The sequence below is a fragment of the Phyllostomus discolor genome, chromosome 9, assembly GCF_004126475.2.
Source record: "Phyllostomus discolor isolate MPI-MPIP mPhyDis1 chromosome 9, mPhyDis1.pri.v3, whole genome shotgun sequence".
Classification (NCBI taxonomy): Eukaryota; Metazoa; Chordata; class Mammalia; order Chiroptera; family Phyllostomidae; genus Phyllostomus; species Phyllostomus discolor.
This window is the reverse complement of record NC_040911.2, coordinates 28,347,620-28,366,584: the sequence shown is the minus strand read 5'-3', so window position 1 is coordinate 28,366,584 and position 18,965 is coordinate 28,347,620. Positions and strand designations below refer to the sequence as shown.

General features: G+C 41.9%; 1 protein-coding gene and 1 pseudogene across 4 annotated transcripts in view; one reads left to right on the top strand and one right to left on the bottom strand.

Moving 5' to 3' along the window:
• The window catches only part of MAPRE2 (microtubule associated protein RP/EB family member 2), a 140,706-nt gene that overhangs the window by 91,733 nt on the left and 30,008 nt on the right, over window positions 1–18,965 (top strand). For all 4 annotated transcript variants that reach the window (XM_028523884.2, XM_036009158.1, XM_028523883.2 and 1 more), the window contains 2 exons: window positions 13,016–13,161; window positions 16,353–16,566. In XM_028523884.2, coding sequence (XP_028379685.1) covers window positions 13,016–13,161; window positions 16,353–16,566 — 360 coding nt within the window. The remainder of the gene's footprint in view (window positions 1–13,015; window positions 13,162–16,352; window positions 16,567–18,965) is intronic.
• On the bottom strand, window positions 1,270–3,468 carry LOC118496677 (annotated as a pseudogene).

Here is an 18,965-nt window from a genome sequence, read left to right as displayed (position 1 = left end):
AATTCCATTCTGCTTTTAATTCTCCTGTGGTCATGTGATTGAATCCCTGAGGTAAATACTTGTACATTCCTTATGCTAATTTGGGTTCTTCCTAATTCTAGAATTGTGCTTAGAAAAGCAGTGTGTTCTGGGATTAATCTGTGAAACAGAAAGCAATTCATTCTAGAAAAAGATTCTCTTACATGTCACAGTATTCGTGAATGTTTCGTGGTAGTTCCTCTACAGTTGCTGGGGGCTTCCTTTGGTACCAGCCCCAGCCACCTGGGCTTTCTCTGGCCACTAGGCCTCTTATCGGGGAGCTGTGGGGCCAGAGTGCTCATCCCTGGAGAGTAGAGGATGTCACTGGGATTGATCAGAGCTGGTGGACTGGATTTAGGTTGAGAGTAGCAATAAGTAAGGAGCCCTCACCTGCGAGCCTTGGAGAGCAGATGAAGTGGCTTAAATCTGGGAAGAACCCTGGAGCTCCCAGTCCCCAGTCCCAAGGACAGCGACCTCTGCCACAAAAAGAGGAACCCAAGGGAGCAGCCCATTGTGTAGAAATGGACTGCAGGCTGATGCTCGTCAGTTCATATCGTTATGTCATACACTATACTGAAAACCTCCTCACCAGCTATGCAAACCTGGAGTTCACATAGTGACCTGTTGATAGAATGAAGGGGTAATGATTCAGTAGAAATTCCCTGAGAAATTGGGAAAGGTGTGTAAGTTTTAGGTTTCTTACCCTTAATCTCATTTGCCCTTAAAATAGAATGTTCTTAAAATGGGAGTTTAAAAGTGTGATCATTTATTTAGGGACTCTGTTGACACTTGTACCCAGAAATAAGCACTGGCTCCCTGATACCTACCAAATTAAACTCATTCATTTTCCCTTGTTTTTAAAGTCATGAGTAGTCTGCCTGCAGCCTGTCTTTCCAATATTTAGCCCCATCACTCCCCTACATTTCCCCAAACTCATCTTTCACCAGGTGCTCTAGTTCTCTCTCTTTGCTTGGAGTGCCTCCACTGAGGGCCAGCTCCAGTGCCACCTTCCACCCTGTTCTTCCTGAGCACCTTCCACAAGATGTAAGCTCTCCCTATTCGGTTTTCAGAGCTCTGCAGTCTGCGGTCATTGAATAACCTCAACAGTAGAGGTTAAGCTCCTTGAAGACTAGAAATAACCATGCAGGGTTGACCTGACTTTATCTGTTCAATAATATTGGTTAACTCTTTCTTGGGTTGTTATTGGGCAGAATTTTTGAACTCCTTCAGTATTTGTGTCTTTGCCATATAGTTTAGCACTTAGAGTTGTTTTGTACTTCTGTTGATTTTTCCATGTGTGTTTCTCAAAGCTAAATTCCTGGGTTAAGATTGAACTCATATTCCTCAATAAATATTTGTTGGTTTATTGGTTTTTCATAGATGAATACAGTTACATCTTTCTAAAAGACCTCTAGATTGGCATTTCTTTAGTGGTGAGCTATAACTACAAAAATTAGAGAGGAAATCTCTTGTCTTTTCAGATTCTAGTCTCCTCAAGCTTTTCTAAATTTGAATCTTCCCTTTTTACATAGTTAATCATGTAATTTCAACACTTCCTCCAAAATCTTTGCCCATTACAGTAGAGGAGGTAATACAGCTGTATGAAAATACGTGCGTGCATACAGAGAAACGATATCTCCTGATATTACAGCTTTCTAGAACTTTCTATTTTGATGACTCTAATAAGAAAGCTGACCCTTTCAGAATGGGTTTCATATGGACCTTTCTAACTTGTTTTTTATTTGTAATAAAGACTTTTTGTGCCTCCTTTTCTTCTCTCCCTGGAATGCCAAATTCCAGCGTTAGTCCTATTCTCGGACTTCAGCCTTTGGGACACCTCACTGCCAGTTTCAGTTATCAGACTCCCTGGAGGCCAGTGACATTTGTCCTGCACATTGTTCCCGCCTGTCCTCCAAGTGCCTCTCTTGTTTCCTTCACTCTTTTTTTTTTTTTTTGACTGTCCTAAGTTGTTTCTTAGGTAAAAACTTTATAAACATGTCACGTATTAGTGGAGCGGGAGACTATTGCACCTCCTCCAAGCTGCACGGCGAGAACCCCCAGCAGTGTGGTGGAACTCGTGGCCCTTCCCAAGGCCACGGCCCTAGCGGCCTGCAGATTTCAGCTCTCACATCTCCCTGTGATTTTGGACCGGCTTGGTGATCCACTGGGTGTCAGGATTCCTTCTGATAGCCTATGGAATGATCAAGGAGGATAAGCTCAAAGAATTTGTACGTGGAATCTTCACCAACCCAGTAAGAATTCAGGAGTCTCAGAGCCCCACAGTGGCACCCAGCTTGCTCCTCAGCAACAGACCGAAGGCTTCAGGCAGACTTCAGCTGGTTAGCACCATGATGGACAGGCTTGCCATTGGTCACACCCTTAGGAACAGGGCATTTGTGGCCACCACAGTGCACACAAATCCAATATATGACATAACCCTGCTTGGCTTTGTATCCCAGCCTGCGCACTTTATCCAGCCTGGTGGGGCGGGGTGGGGGTGGGGGGCCCTGTGGAGTGCAGAGAGCTGGCGGTACTGCCGGCAGTGCACCCTCAGAAGGAAGCACATCACCTCAGACTGCTTCTTCCTCCATAGCTCCTAGGTGTACTTGTAAGCGCCCATCTTGACTTACCTGATAGCTGCAGCCAGATGGAAAGGAAGAACCTTTCTCCCCGTTTCCTTCATTCTTGATTCCTATGTAGAAGCCGTATTTGATGAGCACATTACCCTGAAGGAAATCACTGGTGTTAGAAACTAGAAGTGAAACAGAGTACCTAGCATTTGGTGGTCAATTAGTAAATGGAAAGAAATCTTCCAGACCAACAAGATAATTCATCACTTGCCATTTCTTTATTCCTTCAATTGGCTGAATCTTTTCTTGTATCAACAGACAGATTGGTAGTTTTGTACTTTTTTCCTAAAGCTTTAAAATGCAAGATGACAGGTTACAAGGGTGATTATGATTGTGTTGGGTAGAATAATTTATAAATAGTACATTTATACTTCAACATTCTTTACATTATAATTTTTCAACTTAGAAAGTTATAGTTAATTTCTACAAAAATTATTTTTACAGATACCACTCAATATATCAGCTCTCTGAGTACTATGCATTTTTATTTGTTATAATCTAGCTGTTTCTCTAAAATTTACTTTTTAATAAAAATATTGATACCTAAATCTTAATCAAGGGTTATTGGTATGCAGGTCTTTACTGTGTTGAAATTTCCTTTTGAAAGATAAGGGAAAGTATTCTTCATTCTTTCATAATTTTTTGATGAAGAAGCACTTTTAAATTAGCACATTGATCTTAATGTCTGATCAGTTTTCTCTATGGCAGGTCTCACTTTTAACATTGTTCTGCAAGTTTCTTAAAAATGTGATTGAAAGGCAACATTACTTACTAAAAAAGTGTTCTTGGTTCTTGAAGTCAGGCTGTGAACAGAGGACGCTGGTACCTTTAACTGCCGTTTGCTGCAGCCTTAAAAGATTCTTACCAAGGTTTCACAGCATGTGAACTAGGACTGGAGGGCACGTGTCAGATGAAGGCCCTCCGTGCGATGTGACAAGGCCTTTTAATACATTCGCTGATACTCTGAAAAACACATCTGCCTGGAAAACGGCTGCCGGCCTATTTCTTTTCCTGTAAAAGAAAGGAGGACGGAATGCCCTTTGACAGCGGACCCTGTGCGTGGAGAAGGGGCGCCTTCCCGCACACTGCGCAGCTCACAGAAGCCTTCTCTGTCTGTGCCAGCAGGAGCTGCAGTCGTCCTGCTGGCTATTACTCCTTCTCCTCTTACTGGCATCAGTTTGAAATCTCCTTGTCTTTGGGACTTACTTAAAATACAAATTAAAAGTTTCTGACATAACTCCAAGAAACGTGGAAGAAGCTGGAAGCTTGGTGAGGACCGTGGGAATTGCAGGGACCTAGCTCAGTCGAAACCAGATTTCTAAACTCTGGGTCTTTCTTTTTGCTTTTGTGACTCAGGGCAGGTGAAGCAGACAGTCTCCCGAGTTCACTTGAGCAGAGTTAAATAATACTGTGGTAACTGAAGCTCTTAAGCTGCCGTTCGTGCCAAGAATGTGAAAGATGCCTATAAAAACAACACAGAGCCACTACTTTCATCCTATTTTTGTTGGATTAGGAAAATGCTGCTGAACTTTGGGATTTTAAGTTCCTTTAAAATATTAATGTTTCAAAGCATTACTTCACAAATGCCACGGAGTTCTTCAAGCCTTGTGTTTGTGTAGGTAAAGAGATTTCTGCTGATGTGTTGGAAACAGGTAACCATCTGCCCTGCAGCCTCACTTTCCTTGTTAGGAAGGCCCAATATCCCAAAGGGGAGTGCTGCCTTCCACAGGAGGTGCGGGCCGTGGCAACAGACGCATTTCTGTATCAAGATCAGTTCAAGGAGAGACAGGGCTGGCAGTGCAGATAGAGTCGAAATGATTTTGTGATTAATATGAAAGCTGTTTGATACTCAACTACATTCTGGTGTGAAAGACATTTCTCAGATGGAGGGTACTTCATATTAAACCACTGAAGATGACAGAAACTATGGTTATACCGCTGAGTATGTAACTATCAAGAGCTCAGAGAGGAGCCCGTGGAAGACAGGACGTCCAGGCCTGTTATCTGCAGAGGGCGCGAGTAGGCGGCCGCCCCGGGAAGTCTCTCCGTGTGCAGCTGTGCACTCCTGCTCTCGCGGCAGCGAGGACGAAAGCTGGTCGTGGCTGGGAGCAAGAGTACTGGCAGAAGTCTCAGTCATGTGAAGATGAAGCATTATCTCCTAATTAGCAGAAATATCGAGTCTCTCTTAAGAGAGAACTTGGTAACAGACTGCGGATTAGAGAAGCATCTAATTTTAGAGCTCAGAGATCTCTCCAGACCTGATGTTTTGCAGACAGGAGTACTCTTGGCACCAAAGGGTATGATGACATGTCACGGTTCAGTCAGGATGACTGAGGCTTAGCTCCAAGGAGCAAAACAGTGCGGTTCTCTGTTCTTCCCACCCCTCACTGGTCCTCATTAATATTATATCGAGAGACTAGATTTTGTACAAATTATTTACCTATAGTGATTCCTGTAATGAAAGATTCAGTTGCACAGCTGTGTGCAGTACATTAAGATTGTCATTCTTTTCTTCCAGCCCTTTGTCAACAGCAAGCAAGATTGCAGAAAGTTGCAACTAGAACCCTCAGTGATATAGGCATTTCTGTATAAAATTCAGAGGGGCAACTTGAGTAGCTGTTTGTGGCAGAACCTGATACACCTTGATGCCCTCTCCAAAGATTACATCGCATTTCTGGGAAAGTGCTATGAGACGTTGATAGCAGTTATATTTATGTGTGTGTGTGTGTGTGTGTGTGTGTATAAATGTATATGGGGAAGAGGGAGGTAGGAGGGAGGGAAGAGATGAAATGCTTATTTTATATATACACACACATTATATATATATGTAAAATGAAGTTCTTAAAAGTATATGTAGTCACGACGTTGGAACAGGTGAACAACCTACGTATCCAGCCTAAGGTGCTACTGCGAACAGAAAAGATGAAGCTGATGCCCTGACACCAGTGTGAAAGGTTCAGGGATTCTTTTGCAGTTTCCTTTGCAACTCCTTATAATCTAGAAAATTTTCTAAACTTTAAAACTTTGCTGCATCTAGGAAATAATCTTGAAAATTCATAGAGAAGGGGGAAATTTCTTAAAAACCGAAGTTGAGATCAGAGTTTAAATCCCACTTCTATACCCACTAAATCCCACTAATCCCACTAAATACATAACTTCTGTTATGTATTTAGCTGAGTCTCATTCCCAAATCTTTAAAATAGGGTGATGATAAATAATACTTACCTCTCTAGGGTTCAGAATGTTAAAAATAGGTATGAAAACTTTCACAGATTTTATACAAGATTGTTTGCATTTCTTGTATCTCTTGGCATAATATACTCCATAAATTTATTATTATTACTAATATTTCTTTTTTGTTACATGAAAATTTCCTTTCAAAAATGCTTACTTATTCCAATAGTATTCTTTTGAAGTCCCTAGAGCTGGTAAAAATGAGATTGTCTCCTGCTTTTCGTGACTTCTTAGTCTTAAAGTCATAAACCCCCAAACCGTGTGCGGATGGATGTTCATTGTAGAGTTCTGCCTTCACACAGTGCCCCGTCTGTTCATCTCGGATTCCCATACCCAACCTTTCCAGCTCCATTATGTCACTTGTGTTGTATAACAGCCAAAATCATTCTTAGGAATATAGGTGCAGGTATAGCGTGGCACTGTGCAAAGACAGAATGTTTTCCTTTTTTATGTTTATTTCATAATAATTTCCAAAATTTTGTTGGTCTTCATAACTACAGTAGCACCTTGAGCTTATGGGCTCACAACATAGTACATCATAATTAATCTCTTGGTGAGCACAACATTGTATAATTTGAATTGCTTTTACCTAAACATGTTATATTTTGCCTTTTGAAGTTTATCTTTTACTTTTCTGCAGACTCGGTTTCCAGAGTGGTTCTTGTTTTGGGTGGGTTATATTTTTGGTTGTTTTTAAATACTTATACCCCATCAATTCTTAAAAGAATGTATAGCAACTCTTCAATTAATACTTATTATTGAGGACTTTGGAAACATTGGAATTTTACTATTTGCTAGTCTTTGTGGTTCAGCTGCTATTCCCAGTATGCCTTCATTCATTAATCAGATGTTTACTGAAGCCCATCTTCTGCCAGACACTGTGTTAAAGGCTCAGATAAAGAGGGGACCGAGAGAAATAAGATACAAGCTCTCTTGAAACCTGCATTCCAGTGAGGGAAGCTGAACCAAAAGTCAGCATATGAATTAACATTAAAACACCATACATAAAACAGGATGAGGGGATAAAAAGTAGCTAGAGAGGCACTTCAGATGGCAGGGTAAGGGAGGGCTTCTCTGAGGTGTCGGCTAAGCCTTGACCTGAATGGCAAGGAGAATGTGGAGTTCCAGGAGACAGCCTAAGGCAGGAACAGACCTGACGCATTCTAGGAAAAACAAGGAAGGCCGTGTGAAAGCTCCAGAAGGGAAATCGGGCAAGGGAGAGGTAGACAGAGCACTGGAGGCCAGGGAAGGGGTTATGACTTTCTAATAGTTTTACAGGAATCCACTGTAGTGTCCTTAGCAAGGAGACATGTTCTGAGTAATGGTAACCTTGGCATAATGTGATAAAAGTGAGATCAGTGCAAAATGTAGGTCACATTTTTGCAAGGTTAATAAAATGACCCAAAAATCTGACACCTGCCAATGAGGAACATCCTAATTTGTGGCTGGCTAGACTGTCCAGGACAATGGCAATGACTGTTTATCTGATGAAGAAAGATAATATAGAATTTCAAGAAGGAGGGAATGGGTAACATGGCCAAATATTCAAAGGCTGAGTTGTATGAAGAAAGAAAAGTGATTGTCAGGTTTGATAACAGAGAAGCTATTGAGGGCAATTGAATTGGTTTGAATGGTAGGTGGAACCAGGGAAATAGGGACAGTTTTGTCAAGGTTTGCTGGGTGTAGGAGGAGACACAGTACAGTAGCTAAAGAATGATGTGGAATTAGGAAGGTTTTTTAAATTATTTTGACAAAGTCAGATGATATCAGAGCCTGTTTGTAAGAATAATGCATACAGATTTAAAGAAATGACATTGTAGGAGAGAGTAAGAATCACTGTAGGAGTGACATCAGTGAGAAGGTGACAGGAGGTGTGATCCAGAGTACTATAGAGGGTCAACATTACACAGGAACCAGAATCCAACATCCTTGTTCAGGTGATGCCTTCATATGGTTTCCCGTCCTAGCAAGAACCCTTGGTAATGTTCTTAGTGGCAACATTAACTTCAAGGTTTCCTTTTCATGGTGTCTCTTAAGCATTAGCAATCTGGGGAACCAGAAGTTCAAACTGCTCAAATGGACATACGCAGGGGCAGTAGCAATAGATCTTCAGCATAGCTCTCGAAGTCCAATAAAATATTTCTGAAAGATCAGGGGTTCCTTTGACTCTAGAAAGTATGACATGATGTTATACCTAAAAGATCATGTTACGTACCATGATCTGGTATGTAATTCATTTGGTAGAATTCAACCAAATGTTTAAAGAAAAATTAACACCAATCCTCCACAAACTTTTCTAAAAAATAAGAGAAACTTTCCAACTCATTCTGTGAGGCTGGTAATACCCTGATACTAAAACAAAACAAGGATATAGGAAAACTACAGACTGACATCTCTTATGAATACAGACACAAGAATCCTCAAGAAAATATTAGCAGAATAAATCTAGAAACAAAAAGGTTTATACACCATGATCAAGTATAATTAATGCAAGATTGGTCTAACATATGAAAAGCAACCAATATAATACACCATATTAATAGAATAAAGGACAAGAGCCACATGGTAATCTCAGTTGATGCAGAAAAAGCATTTAACAAAAGTAAGCACCCTTTCATGATTACACTAAACAAACTAGAAATACAAGGGAACTTCCTCAGTCTAATAATGCTGCGTGTGAAAAAATCCACAGCTAATGTCATACTAAGCAGTGAAAAACTAAATAATTTCCCCCTAAGACCAGGAATAAGACAAGAGTATCCACTCTCAGCCCTTTTATTCAATATTGTACTAGAGGTTCTAGCCAGGGTAATTGGGCAAGAGAATGAAATAAGAGGCATTCAATTTGGAAAGGAAGAAGTAGCAATGTATTTGTCATGATCTTATACATAGAAAATCCTAAAAAAAAAAAACAAAACTGTTGTAACTAATAAAAGAGTTAAGCAGGGTTGCAAGATACAATATAAATATCCAAAAATCAATTATGTTTCTATACATTAACAGTAAACAGTCTCAAAATGAAGACTACAATTCCACTTATCATAGCGTTAAAGGGAACAAAATAGTAATAAAGTTAACAAAAGAAGTATGAGACATACATATTGGAAACTTAAAACATCTTTGAAAGAAATGAAATAAGTGGGCCCTGTCTGATGTGGCTCAGTTGATTGAGTGCTGGCCTCCAAACCAAAGGGTCACTGGTTCAATTCCAAGTCAGGGCACATGCCTAGATTGCAGGCCAGGTCCCCAGTAGGGGGTATATGAGAGGTAACCACACATTGATGTTTCTATCGCTCTCTTCCTCCCTTCCCCTCTCAAAAATAAATAAAATCTTTTTTTAAGAAATGAAAAAAAATGAAGCAGAAAGATATCCCATGTGGATGATACTGGCCAGCAGTATCCATCTCGGCTGCGGATGTTCGTCAACACGCGAGAAAAACATACACAGAGACAACCAGGTCCTGTGGGGGAATAGGAACAGCAGGGCCACTCCTCACATAGGGAGTGCGCCACTTGGCCACCCTCTCTCCTGGAGGGCACCATGGCCACTCCTCACATGGGGAGCATGCCACTTGGCCACCCTCCCTGATGGGGAGAGCACCCTGTTTCCCCTCCAGAGAGGCTTTTTATTGGTTTTGTTTGAATAAGAATTCAGGTAAAAGCTCATTATTCATTGCTAGGAAGTAAGAATCAAACAATAGATAATAAGGAACTCTGAGGGTCTATTTTGAGTCAGGGTCAAAGAGCTGTAAGACTTTAAGGAACAAACTAACTTCCTCCTTGGACCCTTCTCATTCAACTGAGAGCATTCTAAACAAAGCAGGTTTCACAGGATTTTACATGTTCTTTCTTAGGCTTGATCACCTGGGGAACCTGCCCATTTCAGCACAGAGCTGCACCACCCTGTCATTGTTTCAGGTTTAGGTGGAGCAAGGGAACTAAGGCAACCAAGAGATAAGGAGATTTTCTCCCAGACCATGAGGACTCAGGCTATGTCAAAGCCAAGGGGCGAGGGTCCATCACCCCCTTTTGCTGTAGCCCCCAAAGTCCTGTCTTGGGGGCCTCCCACATGATCGTGCCTGTCTTAGGTTGTTCCCCCCTTGGGGAATCTTACCCGTCATTGGCTAACCCACCAAGCTTTGGGGTTCAGTTATAGATGAAGCAGCAGAAGCAGCGCTCCTGCCAGGAAGATAAGCTTTTGTCTCCTTGCTGGCTTACAGTCCAAGGCCACCCCCTCAGCTTAGCCTTGGTGGGGGTTACAGCTTCTGATACCAGGCAGGGCAGTTCCCAACAATCCCATGTTCATGGATTGGAAGACTTAATATTGTTAAGATCACAATATTCCCCAAATTAATCTCTAGCTTTAATTCAGCTCCTATCAAAATATCGGCTTCCTTTTTACAGAAACTGGTAAACTAAGATTAATATAGAAACGCACGGGACCCAGAAGAGCTGAGACGGTCTTGAAAAGGAAGAACAAAGATGAAGGACTTCTACCTTTGATTTCAAAACCGACTGCAAAGCTAGAGCAATCGGGACAGTGTGTTACTGGCGTAAGGACAGCAGCCTGCCTCGGGCCTCTGGACTAGGATGGTTCAGAGGCCACAGGGCTACTTTCACCGTTCAGTGCTCCAGATCCCACCATTGCCTCCATGACCACATTCTGATGGTCCCCGAGTGTTTTTGTCACTCCCTCAAGACCCAGATACCCAAGCGAGCATCCAAACGCAGAGCCTGGGTCATGGGCCTCTGTTTTCACCGCTGGGGAATGGGGGGAGGGATGTCTGCCCACTGTTGCTACCGTGGTGGGACGCAGGGCACTATAGCGTCAGCTCAAGTAAGAAGCTGTCCAAATGCTGAGATCCAGAATGACAGACTTCCGCTAACATTTGGAATCACTAAAGTTAGAACCATCCAGTATAGATCATAGACCAAAATAAATTCCACATGGACTCAGAATGTAAATGTAAAGTTTGAGACCATAAAAGTATTTGAAGAAAATACACGTGAATATCTGCGTAATCTTGGTTTGCAAAATTGCTAAGCATGATATAAAAATCAGAAAGCCATTAAAAATGTCAGTAGAGAATATTATCTGATTCATAAAGGGAATCATGGTCTGTTAAATTTAAAAAAAAGTACATACCAGAGTATAAATAGTGTTTTTTCTCTGGATAATGACTGGAGACGAGCATGCCTTTCTTCTCTCTTTCCCCCATTCCCTCCCTGCTTAACCCCCTCCCTCCCTCTGTTGAAGTTTATTGTTGTTGTTTTTCAAGACCTATTTTTAAACTTTGAAGTAAGAATACAAAGATATCTGGCTCTCCATAGGTAAATTTTATGCTAAACTCTACAAAAGTGAAAATGATGTTTTTTTGGATTCTATTTGATTTTAGAGAGAGCTGAAGGAAAGGAGAGAAACATAGATGTGTGGTTGCCTCTTGTGCACCCCCAATTGGGAACCTGGCCCGAAACCCAGGCTTGTGTCCTGACTGGGAATCAAATTGGTGACCCTTTGGTTCACAGTCCGGCACTCAATCCACTGTATCACACCAGCCAGGGCAAAAAGTGAAAATAACTCTTGAAAGAGCAGGTAATGAGACTTTTGGATTTAGACACCCCCATTTCTCTGAAAATCATGTTAAAGTGACAACTGGAATGCACTCCATCTGGTGGCATTTCAAGAAGAACTGATAGTTGATGACTATAAGAACACACCCAAAAACATGATGTTTCTCTTACCTCCTCTGATGGTTTTGTTTTGTTTTGTTTTTAAAAGAATCCATCTGCTTGACTAGAGATGGACTAGTTGGTATGAGGGTACTGGCATCTAAGGGGAAGCATCAGAGATGTAAGGATTCTGCAGGACATACTTACCACCGCCTGTATTTCATCACTTTATGCTTTTATCTCCAAACGAGTTGCCATACCATTTCCTGGTCCGGGAGCCCTTAGACTAGCCCTGATTTCTTGTCCCCGCTGACCTTGGATTCCTATCCCAATGTAGGATGCTTGATGTCTGTTTGACACACGAGACCTAGTGGGTTCTTCGTGTGTTAAGGTGAGTCACCCAAATGGAATGAAAGGCTTCTTACAGAGACCTCAGTACCAGAGGATGAAAGGAGCCCTTCATGTTCCAGAAAGCACTGTTATGGGTGCCTTGTGGAAGTAGACCCAGAGATCTGGAGAAGCAGAGAAGGAAAGAGAGAGCACAGAAGTGGCCACCGGAGATTGCTTTTCCTCCTTGTAAAAGAAAAGTAATCATTCTGGCTTGGAATTTCTTTTTCTGAATGCCTTTAGACTTTAGTATAAAGAAGATACAAACCAGTAAACATAATCTGGCAAGAATTTTCTAGTTGAAATTGTCAAAATCTAGAGTTCTTCATAAAAATTCAAAGACTTCCTAATAAGCCCTTTTGCCTGTGACCACTTTCTCAGGGGACTCATTGAATGTTTCTGTTATTTTTATTCCTCAGTCATGAACAGCATGACTCTGGACTTCGGCAGGTTTCAGAGTCTCCATTCTTCATGTTAATACGGGAACCCCGTTGCTCTGGACTGGAATTAAATTGGTGTACAACTGCTTTTGGTATTAGATGGCTTAGTTGCAGTTTCACCCAAGCCATTTTGTAAAGTGGATGTAGAACAGCTTGAGCATGTGGGTATTTTTTGAGCTACTCATTTCACGAGAACTTCAGTACCTTCCTCACGTTTGAATTTCTGCTATTTTTGTCTTACATTTATATATTTTGATAACTTGGAGCTAGATGAAAGAAAAAATCGGTTCCTTTTTTTCTGGCAGAAGCTAAGAAGAGTTGTTTTACCCCAATCTCCTTGACATTGATGTGCAGGGTTGTGTTCATTGTTAGTGGCACCTGGTGACTTTGTGGTGAGCGCTGCGCCGACCCCACAGTGCTTAGGGGTGGGGACGCGGCAGGAGCCACTCCGAGGCACGGCCCTTCCCTCCACGCCCAGACCTGGGGGTTGGGTTGAGGGGGTGACAGGGGTGCAGAGAGGGGCACATGTGGCCAGGAGGGCTCTGTGTGGTGACAGCTCCTTCCTGCCTGGCAGCCCTCGGTGGCATTTCAGGGGACAGTGAGACTCACTCCGGTACTTTTCTTGTCTCTTTCCAGGAGCGGCCTACTGCCAGTTCATGGACATGCTCTTTCCAGGCTGCATTAGTTTGAAGAAAGTAAAATTTCAAGCGAAGTTGGAGCATGAGTATATTCACAACTTTAAACTTCTGCAAGCATCGTTTAAGCGAATGAATGTTGATAAGGTGGGAGACTAACTTGCACCTTCATAAAATGCATTTTCCCTTCTCAAAATTGTTTTTGTGTAGAAATGTGAAAACAAAAAAATATCAGTGGTGGGATATGTCTTGATATCTCAGCAATAGGTTGGGGTCTGTACCTAGCATACGGCATCAAACCCTAACTTCCTGTATTTGTATGGAGTTTTTATGTAACGAGATTTCTAAACTTGTAGCCATTAGACTAAAAACCCTAACGGGAATTACGAATGTTAAAATGTTGTTACTCTGTTCTAGCATTGCGAATTAACAAATTTTTATGTTTGCCAGATGTCACTGGGGTTCTTTGTGTATTTTGTTACTTTGGAGAAAAACGCAGGTGACCGTGGAAGCAGTGTGGGCTTCAGTCCCAGCTCCGTGGGTTGAGCCAGTTATTTAAATCCTCTGAGTCTCAGTTTACCCATCTGAAAAATAGGACCCAAACCCCTTTCCTGTTATAGGAAGTTAAAGTGAGGGCATATATGTGATGATGTCCAGCATAGTAAATACTCAGATTCTTAGTCAGGGTCCATAAATTGTCCTTTTTTCCCTTTGGATTTTATAATTTTGTCCTAGAGCGACACAAATGGAGTTAGCCGGGAGCCCTCCACCAACACCCCAAATAAAGGACTGTTGCAAAAGTCCACACAGTCTGCCTGTTTCTTGCTCTTTGTACACATATTCAATTCATATTATTTCTTTAGGATATCTCATGGAGGAAATAGGCTTGGAAAGAAATTAATTTTGAATAAGGGAAAAGAAATAAACCAGCAGGGGAGAAATGGAAAACTTTTCTTTGCATAGATAATAGCAATAAATAGGCTTTGGAAATAAAAAAATAAAGTCTTAGGTTATTAAGAAATAGAGGTTAAATAAAGGAAAAGAAAAACGTTTGGTAAACTATATATTTTAATTTAATGCAGTTTTATACCTTTCTAAATTAAAACATTCTTACCAAAATTTTATTAAAACATTGGTTTCTCATTTCCTCAGAATTTTTATTTCCAAAAATATTCTCTTAAACATCTTAACCTGTTGAATTCTTTTCAACTTTATTTTAATTTCCAGTCAGCTCCTTCAGAACCAGAGGGGTACACATTCTCCATACCAGCAGCGTCACTTAAGCCTTTTCCTTCATTTCTCAATACAGGCTCCTAGCCCGGGAAAAAAAGAAACACCCTTCATCGGTTTGTTGATGGAACGTGCTACATAACATGTTAGGGGCCCCATGTCTCTCGAGGAGTGTCACGTACCGAGTGGACGAGCCACTCTCAGGAATATGGAAGATAAAATGCTGGTAGTGGCGGGAGACTGTCCTTGAAGGCCCACGTCGGCCTCTCCAGCTTAAAATGCTGGGACTCTACCCCAAGGGCTTTGGAGAGAAACTGGTCCCTGTTTGTGTTTGTCATAGCCTGACAGCATGCGAGAAGCTTCTGTGCAAAGATTCACTTGCAAACTCAGATTTTGAACTTAAGCCCGGAGCTTTCATTTTGATAGGGACTATAGGCTTAAGTTAACAGAAGTGAAGTGTCTACTTTGGCTAATGAAGCAGCATCATCTGAATCTGTTTATAAATTTTCATGGTTGGCAGACATGAAAATATATAGCATGTCAATTAAATGGCATTATGCTCTAAGAAGGCATTTCCTTAAATAATATCAGCATAAACAAAACCCATAAATCAGAAGACAGGAAGATACTTAACAGCACAATGAAAAGTCCATCGGGCGCATGTGTGAAAGCCCTTGGCATTGGGCAGACTTTCCTGCAATGGGGGAGGAGTAAGAGGGAAAAAGATACCAGCACCTGAGTCTCCCTTAGTGGAAGAGTCATCTTGGAAAATGTGGTCTCCTCCAAAAGTTTGCTTCTCTATTTTTTTTCTGTACTTGAATTAGTTTTGGCTGTAGGGACATAAAAATCATTTTTTAAAAAGTCAATTGCTAATAATTTAGTTTAATGGAAGACCTAAAATGCTTCAGTTACTTTTTTTCTTTCAAGTTGTCATTGATAGTCAAGGTTTTTCCACTTGTTTAAAGTGGTCCTAATGATCCATCTTAGGATACCCATGGTGTATATCTCCTAAGGTGGTAGAGTCTTGCTGAAAACTTAATGTATACAATTCCCATTCATTTCGTTCCTCAATGAAGCTGCTTTCTTTCAGCACTGGGTTTCTGGCCGAATCTCGCAGATACTCACACTCTCATACACACAGTTTGACTCACTCCCTAGCTTTTATAACTTTCATGGCTCGTGTTCAACTACTGTTCCAGCCCAAGATTGAGAAAGAAAGAATCAGTAATGGTGCAGTTTGGATAGCTAGACACCTTTTCGTTTTCCCTTAAAAACAGCTGCTGCCCACTGAATTAAAGTTAAGCAGTCACACCACGTGTTTTTCTGAAATAAAATGAAGGTTCCTGTGAGACCCCTGGAGGGAATACTGATTGGCTTTTTGAGTTGCCAATAGGAAAGAAAAAGCTGAGATTCATCTCAGAAGTTGAGGTGAATGCTGTGCACCTCCTCCTCCAGAGTGCCTTCCATGACTGCCCCAGTCAGCCTCTATTTCTGTTCCTCTGCGTTCCCATGGCACGTTAGCTCCTGGGCACCCCAAGAATTACTGGGCCCTTCTGTACTGTGTGGTTAGTTGTTTTGGTGCCTCTCTCTACATTGGTAATAAGCTGTGTGAAAGCTTACTTTGAACCATTAGATTGGTATCTGTTCGCATTGATTTGAGTCTCACTCACACTATCTGTAGCTATAATCCTTTCAAGAGTTTATTCTAACACATCTGGACCAAGTGGTATGAAGAAATAAGGAAAACCCATCCATCTAGTGACAGCACAACATCCCAGGCCCATGTTTTGGGGGGTGATGCTTTGGCAATGAACATACTATAAAGAGAACCAGCCTTCTTGACAGCTGAGGGTATTCCTTGTTTTGTCGGGTGGTTGAGAATTACTAAATATTCCAAAAGAACCAACTACAACATTTCAGTGTATTTTTTTTAATGTGATGAAAAATTTTATGAATTCTCGAATACAGCTGGCTAAGAAGCTGGGGGAGAGACCAGTACTCGTGAATTGCAGACGCGTAGGAAACAGTTGTATTTAGGGGCCACTTCAGTCGAATTACATACTTACAAACCCTATGCTGGCGACTTACGTGGTGATTTCATATTGCAGGTAATTCCAGTGGAGAAGCTAGTGAAAGGGCGTTTCCAGGACAACCTGGATTTCATCCAGTGGTTTAAGAAGTTCTATGATGCTAACTACGATGGGAAGGAGTATGATCCTGTCGAAGCACGACAAGGGCAAGATGCAATTCCTCCCCCTGACCCTGGCGAACAGATCTTCAACCTGCCAAAAAAGTCTCACCATGCAAACTCGCCCACAGCAGGTACAGTAGCAGTGAGAGCAGAGTCTCTTTCATTTTAGAAAATGGCTTGCGCCGCCCCCTCCCCACCCCCCCCACCCCCGCTTGGCTGTGTTTAATTGATGCTTCCCAAAAACTGTTGTCTGTGCGGCCACACTCATCTTCCTCGCAGCGACCGCTCTGGGATAAGTCTAACCGTCATGGTTTAACCATTGAAAAGGCAGAGCTACTCACTTGAAGTCATTGAAGCCGTGTGTTAATATAGTGCTTTAGGGATAGATTTCATTTTCCTCGTATTTTTTTTCCTGAGAAATTTTAAGTCTGTTCAGATTTTCACTGAAATATTTTTACTGCTTCATCGCTGGCAGTACATACCAGAATGTGAACTGATTTATGCTTTTCTAGTATGAATCATCTATAATCCTTCAAAGAAACTTCATGAAATCTACATCCTATCTTTTATAAGGGTCAGTGCCAATTTTTATGTGATGAAATTCAGCAAGACTCATTTGTCTAGCTTTGGCCAAAAGTGAAGTCATTGAGGATAAATACATAGAACTTTAAAGTTTTTAAACTTTGGTAGATAAAACCTTTCTAAAATATATTAAACATTCTCGCCCGAGGAAACAGACTTCATCAAGCAAAGTGTTCTCTGAAAATTAGGGTCATTCCTGCAAACCTGAGTTGTGGTACCGGACAGTTAACAAAATCCTCGGAAACCATTTGTTTGTGTCCCCCAAACCAGTAAATAACCTTTATTTTGTAAATAATACAAATTCCTTATTTCCGTCCAACCTGCAGTCAGGGCGGGTCAGAAACAGTTATGGCAGTGCTGATATTAAACAGTGCGTGCACGTGTCTAGAATGCAGAGAAGTACAGGCTGGAGGCAGACACTTGTGGGTCTTGCATGTATCCATGCAGTCGGAGCTGGAAACCAGCCCTGAGTGAGGAGGGGCAAGGCCCGTGAGAAGCTCTAGTGTTAACGTTTGGGTAGAAAAAGAAGGGCTTGCATAGGAGCAGGGAAGATGCCAGAAAGACGGAAGGAAACGAGGGCATGACATAGCCGGGAAGCAGAAGGAAGGGGGCAGAGTGGCCAACAGCGTCTGAAGCTGCTGAGGGGTCGAGGACAGCGAGGACTGGGAGAGTCCATTGAATTTCTAAGCGTGGAGGTCACTCCGTGGAATCATGCGGCCAGGAGTGGGTTGAGGAATTAGAGGAAGGAAATTGAGACCGCGTAAAACTCCAGCTCTGAAGCCATAGGGAGAGTGAACGCATATGAAATAAACTGAGCACAGACCTTTGGGAATGCATACATTTAAGACACAAGAGGAAAAAGGGGAAGCTGAGAAAAAGATGAACACCAGGGGGGAACCAGGTAAGCTCAGGACCAGAAAACAAACAGTAGGATGTTTCTAGAGAGAGCGGTCTCCAACAGTGTCGAATATTAATTGTGGAGAGATCAAATAGGATGAGGCCTGAAAATAGTCTGCAGAAATCTGACTCCTAGGAGGTGATTAATAATCCTTGAGAGAACTGGTCTGTTAAAATGCTGATTGCATGCACCTAGATTGCAGTGACTTAACAAGGGCATGACCTGACAAGTGTGAACATGATGCGGTAAGAGCAGATTCCACCTTCACCACATTCATCGGGAAAAAAACTGAGAAAAATAAAGGCATTTTGTTGATGTTGGTAAAAAGCTGACAGTAGCTTCAGGAAGTAAGATTGGAAGGAGACAGGTAATGTCCTTGATCTGTTTTTGTTTGCTTTTGGGACAAAGCACAGGGAGCAGGTTTGTAAGGTGGGAGAAAGGTCCATGGAGAAGGAATAATTGAAAGTAGGAAAAAGGAGGGGAAATTGGTGGAGCATGAACCTGAAAGCGGAGGGGGAAAATGAGGTCAAGGGCATCAGTGGAGGTTTAGAGAGGAAAGGGAATATCTTTTTTCTTTTCTTTTCTTTTCTTTTTTTTTTTTTTTTTTTTTTTTTTTTTTTGGAACAAAAGTACTGAGAAGTAGTCAGATAAAAATTAAGCCACAAAAAGTTTGGGGAACAAAAATTTATGACAGCTTTGAACTTTTGTCAGAAACTCGCATCAGCCCAGGAGCCGGGAAAGAGGAGTGGGGCGTCTTCTGCAGAGTCAGGGATTCGCATGCGGGTGGAGTGGGAGGGCAGGAAGGTGAGGAAACCGAAGGTGGCTGTTATTTCTCATCGGCAGGTCGTCGTCTGTAGCTGTTAATGATACTTGAAACTCTGCAGCCACTTTTTCAAGTTTTAAGTATTGAAATTGGACAGGCCTCAGAATATTTGTCTCCCACAGTCATAATGTGTCCTCAAATTGGCAGCAGCCCTTCGACTCCGCAAACAGCTGTCCTTAGGCTGCCCGGGCCTCGTCTTCTAGGAATTCCCTCATCTGTCTTCACGA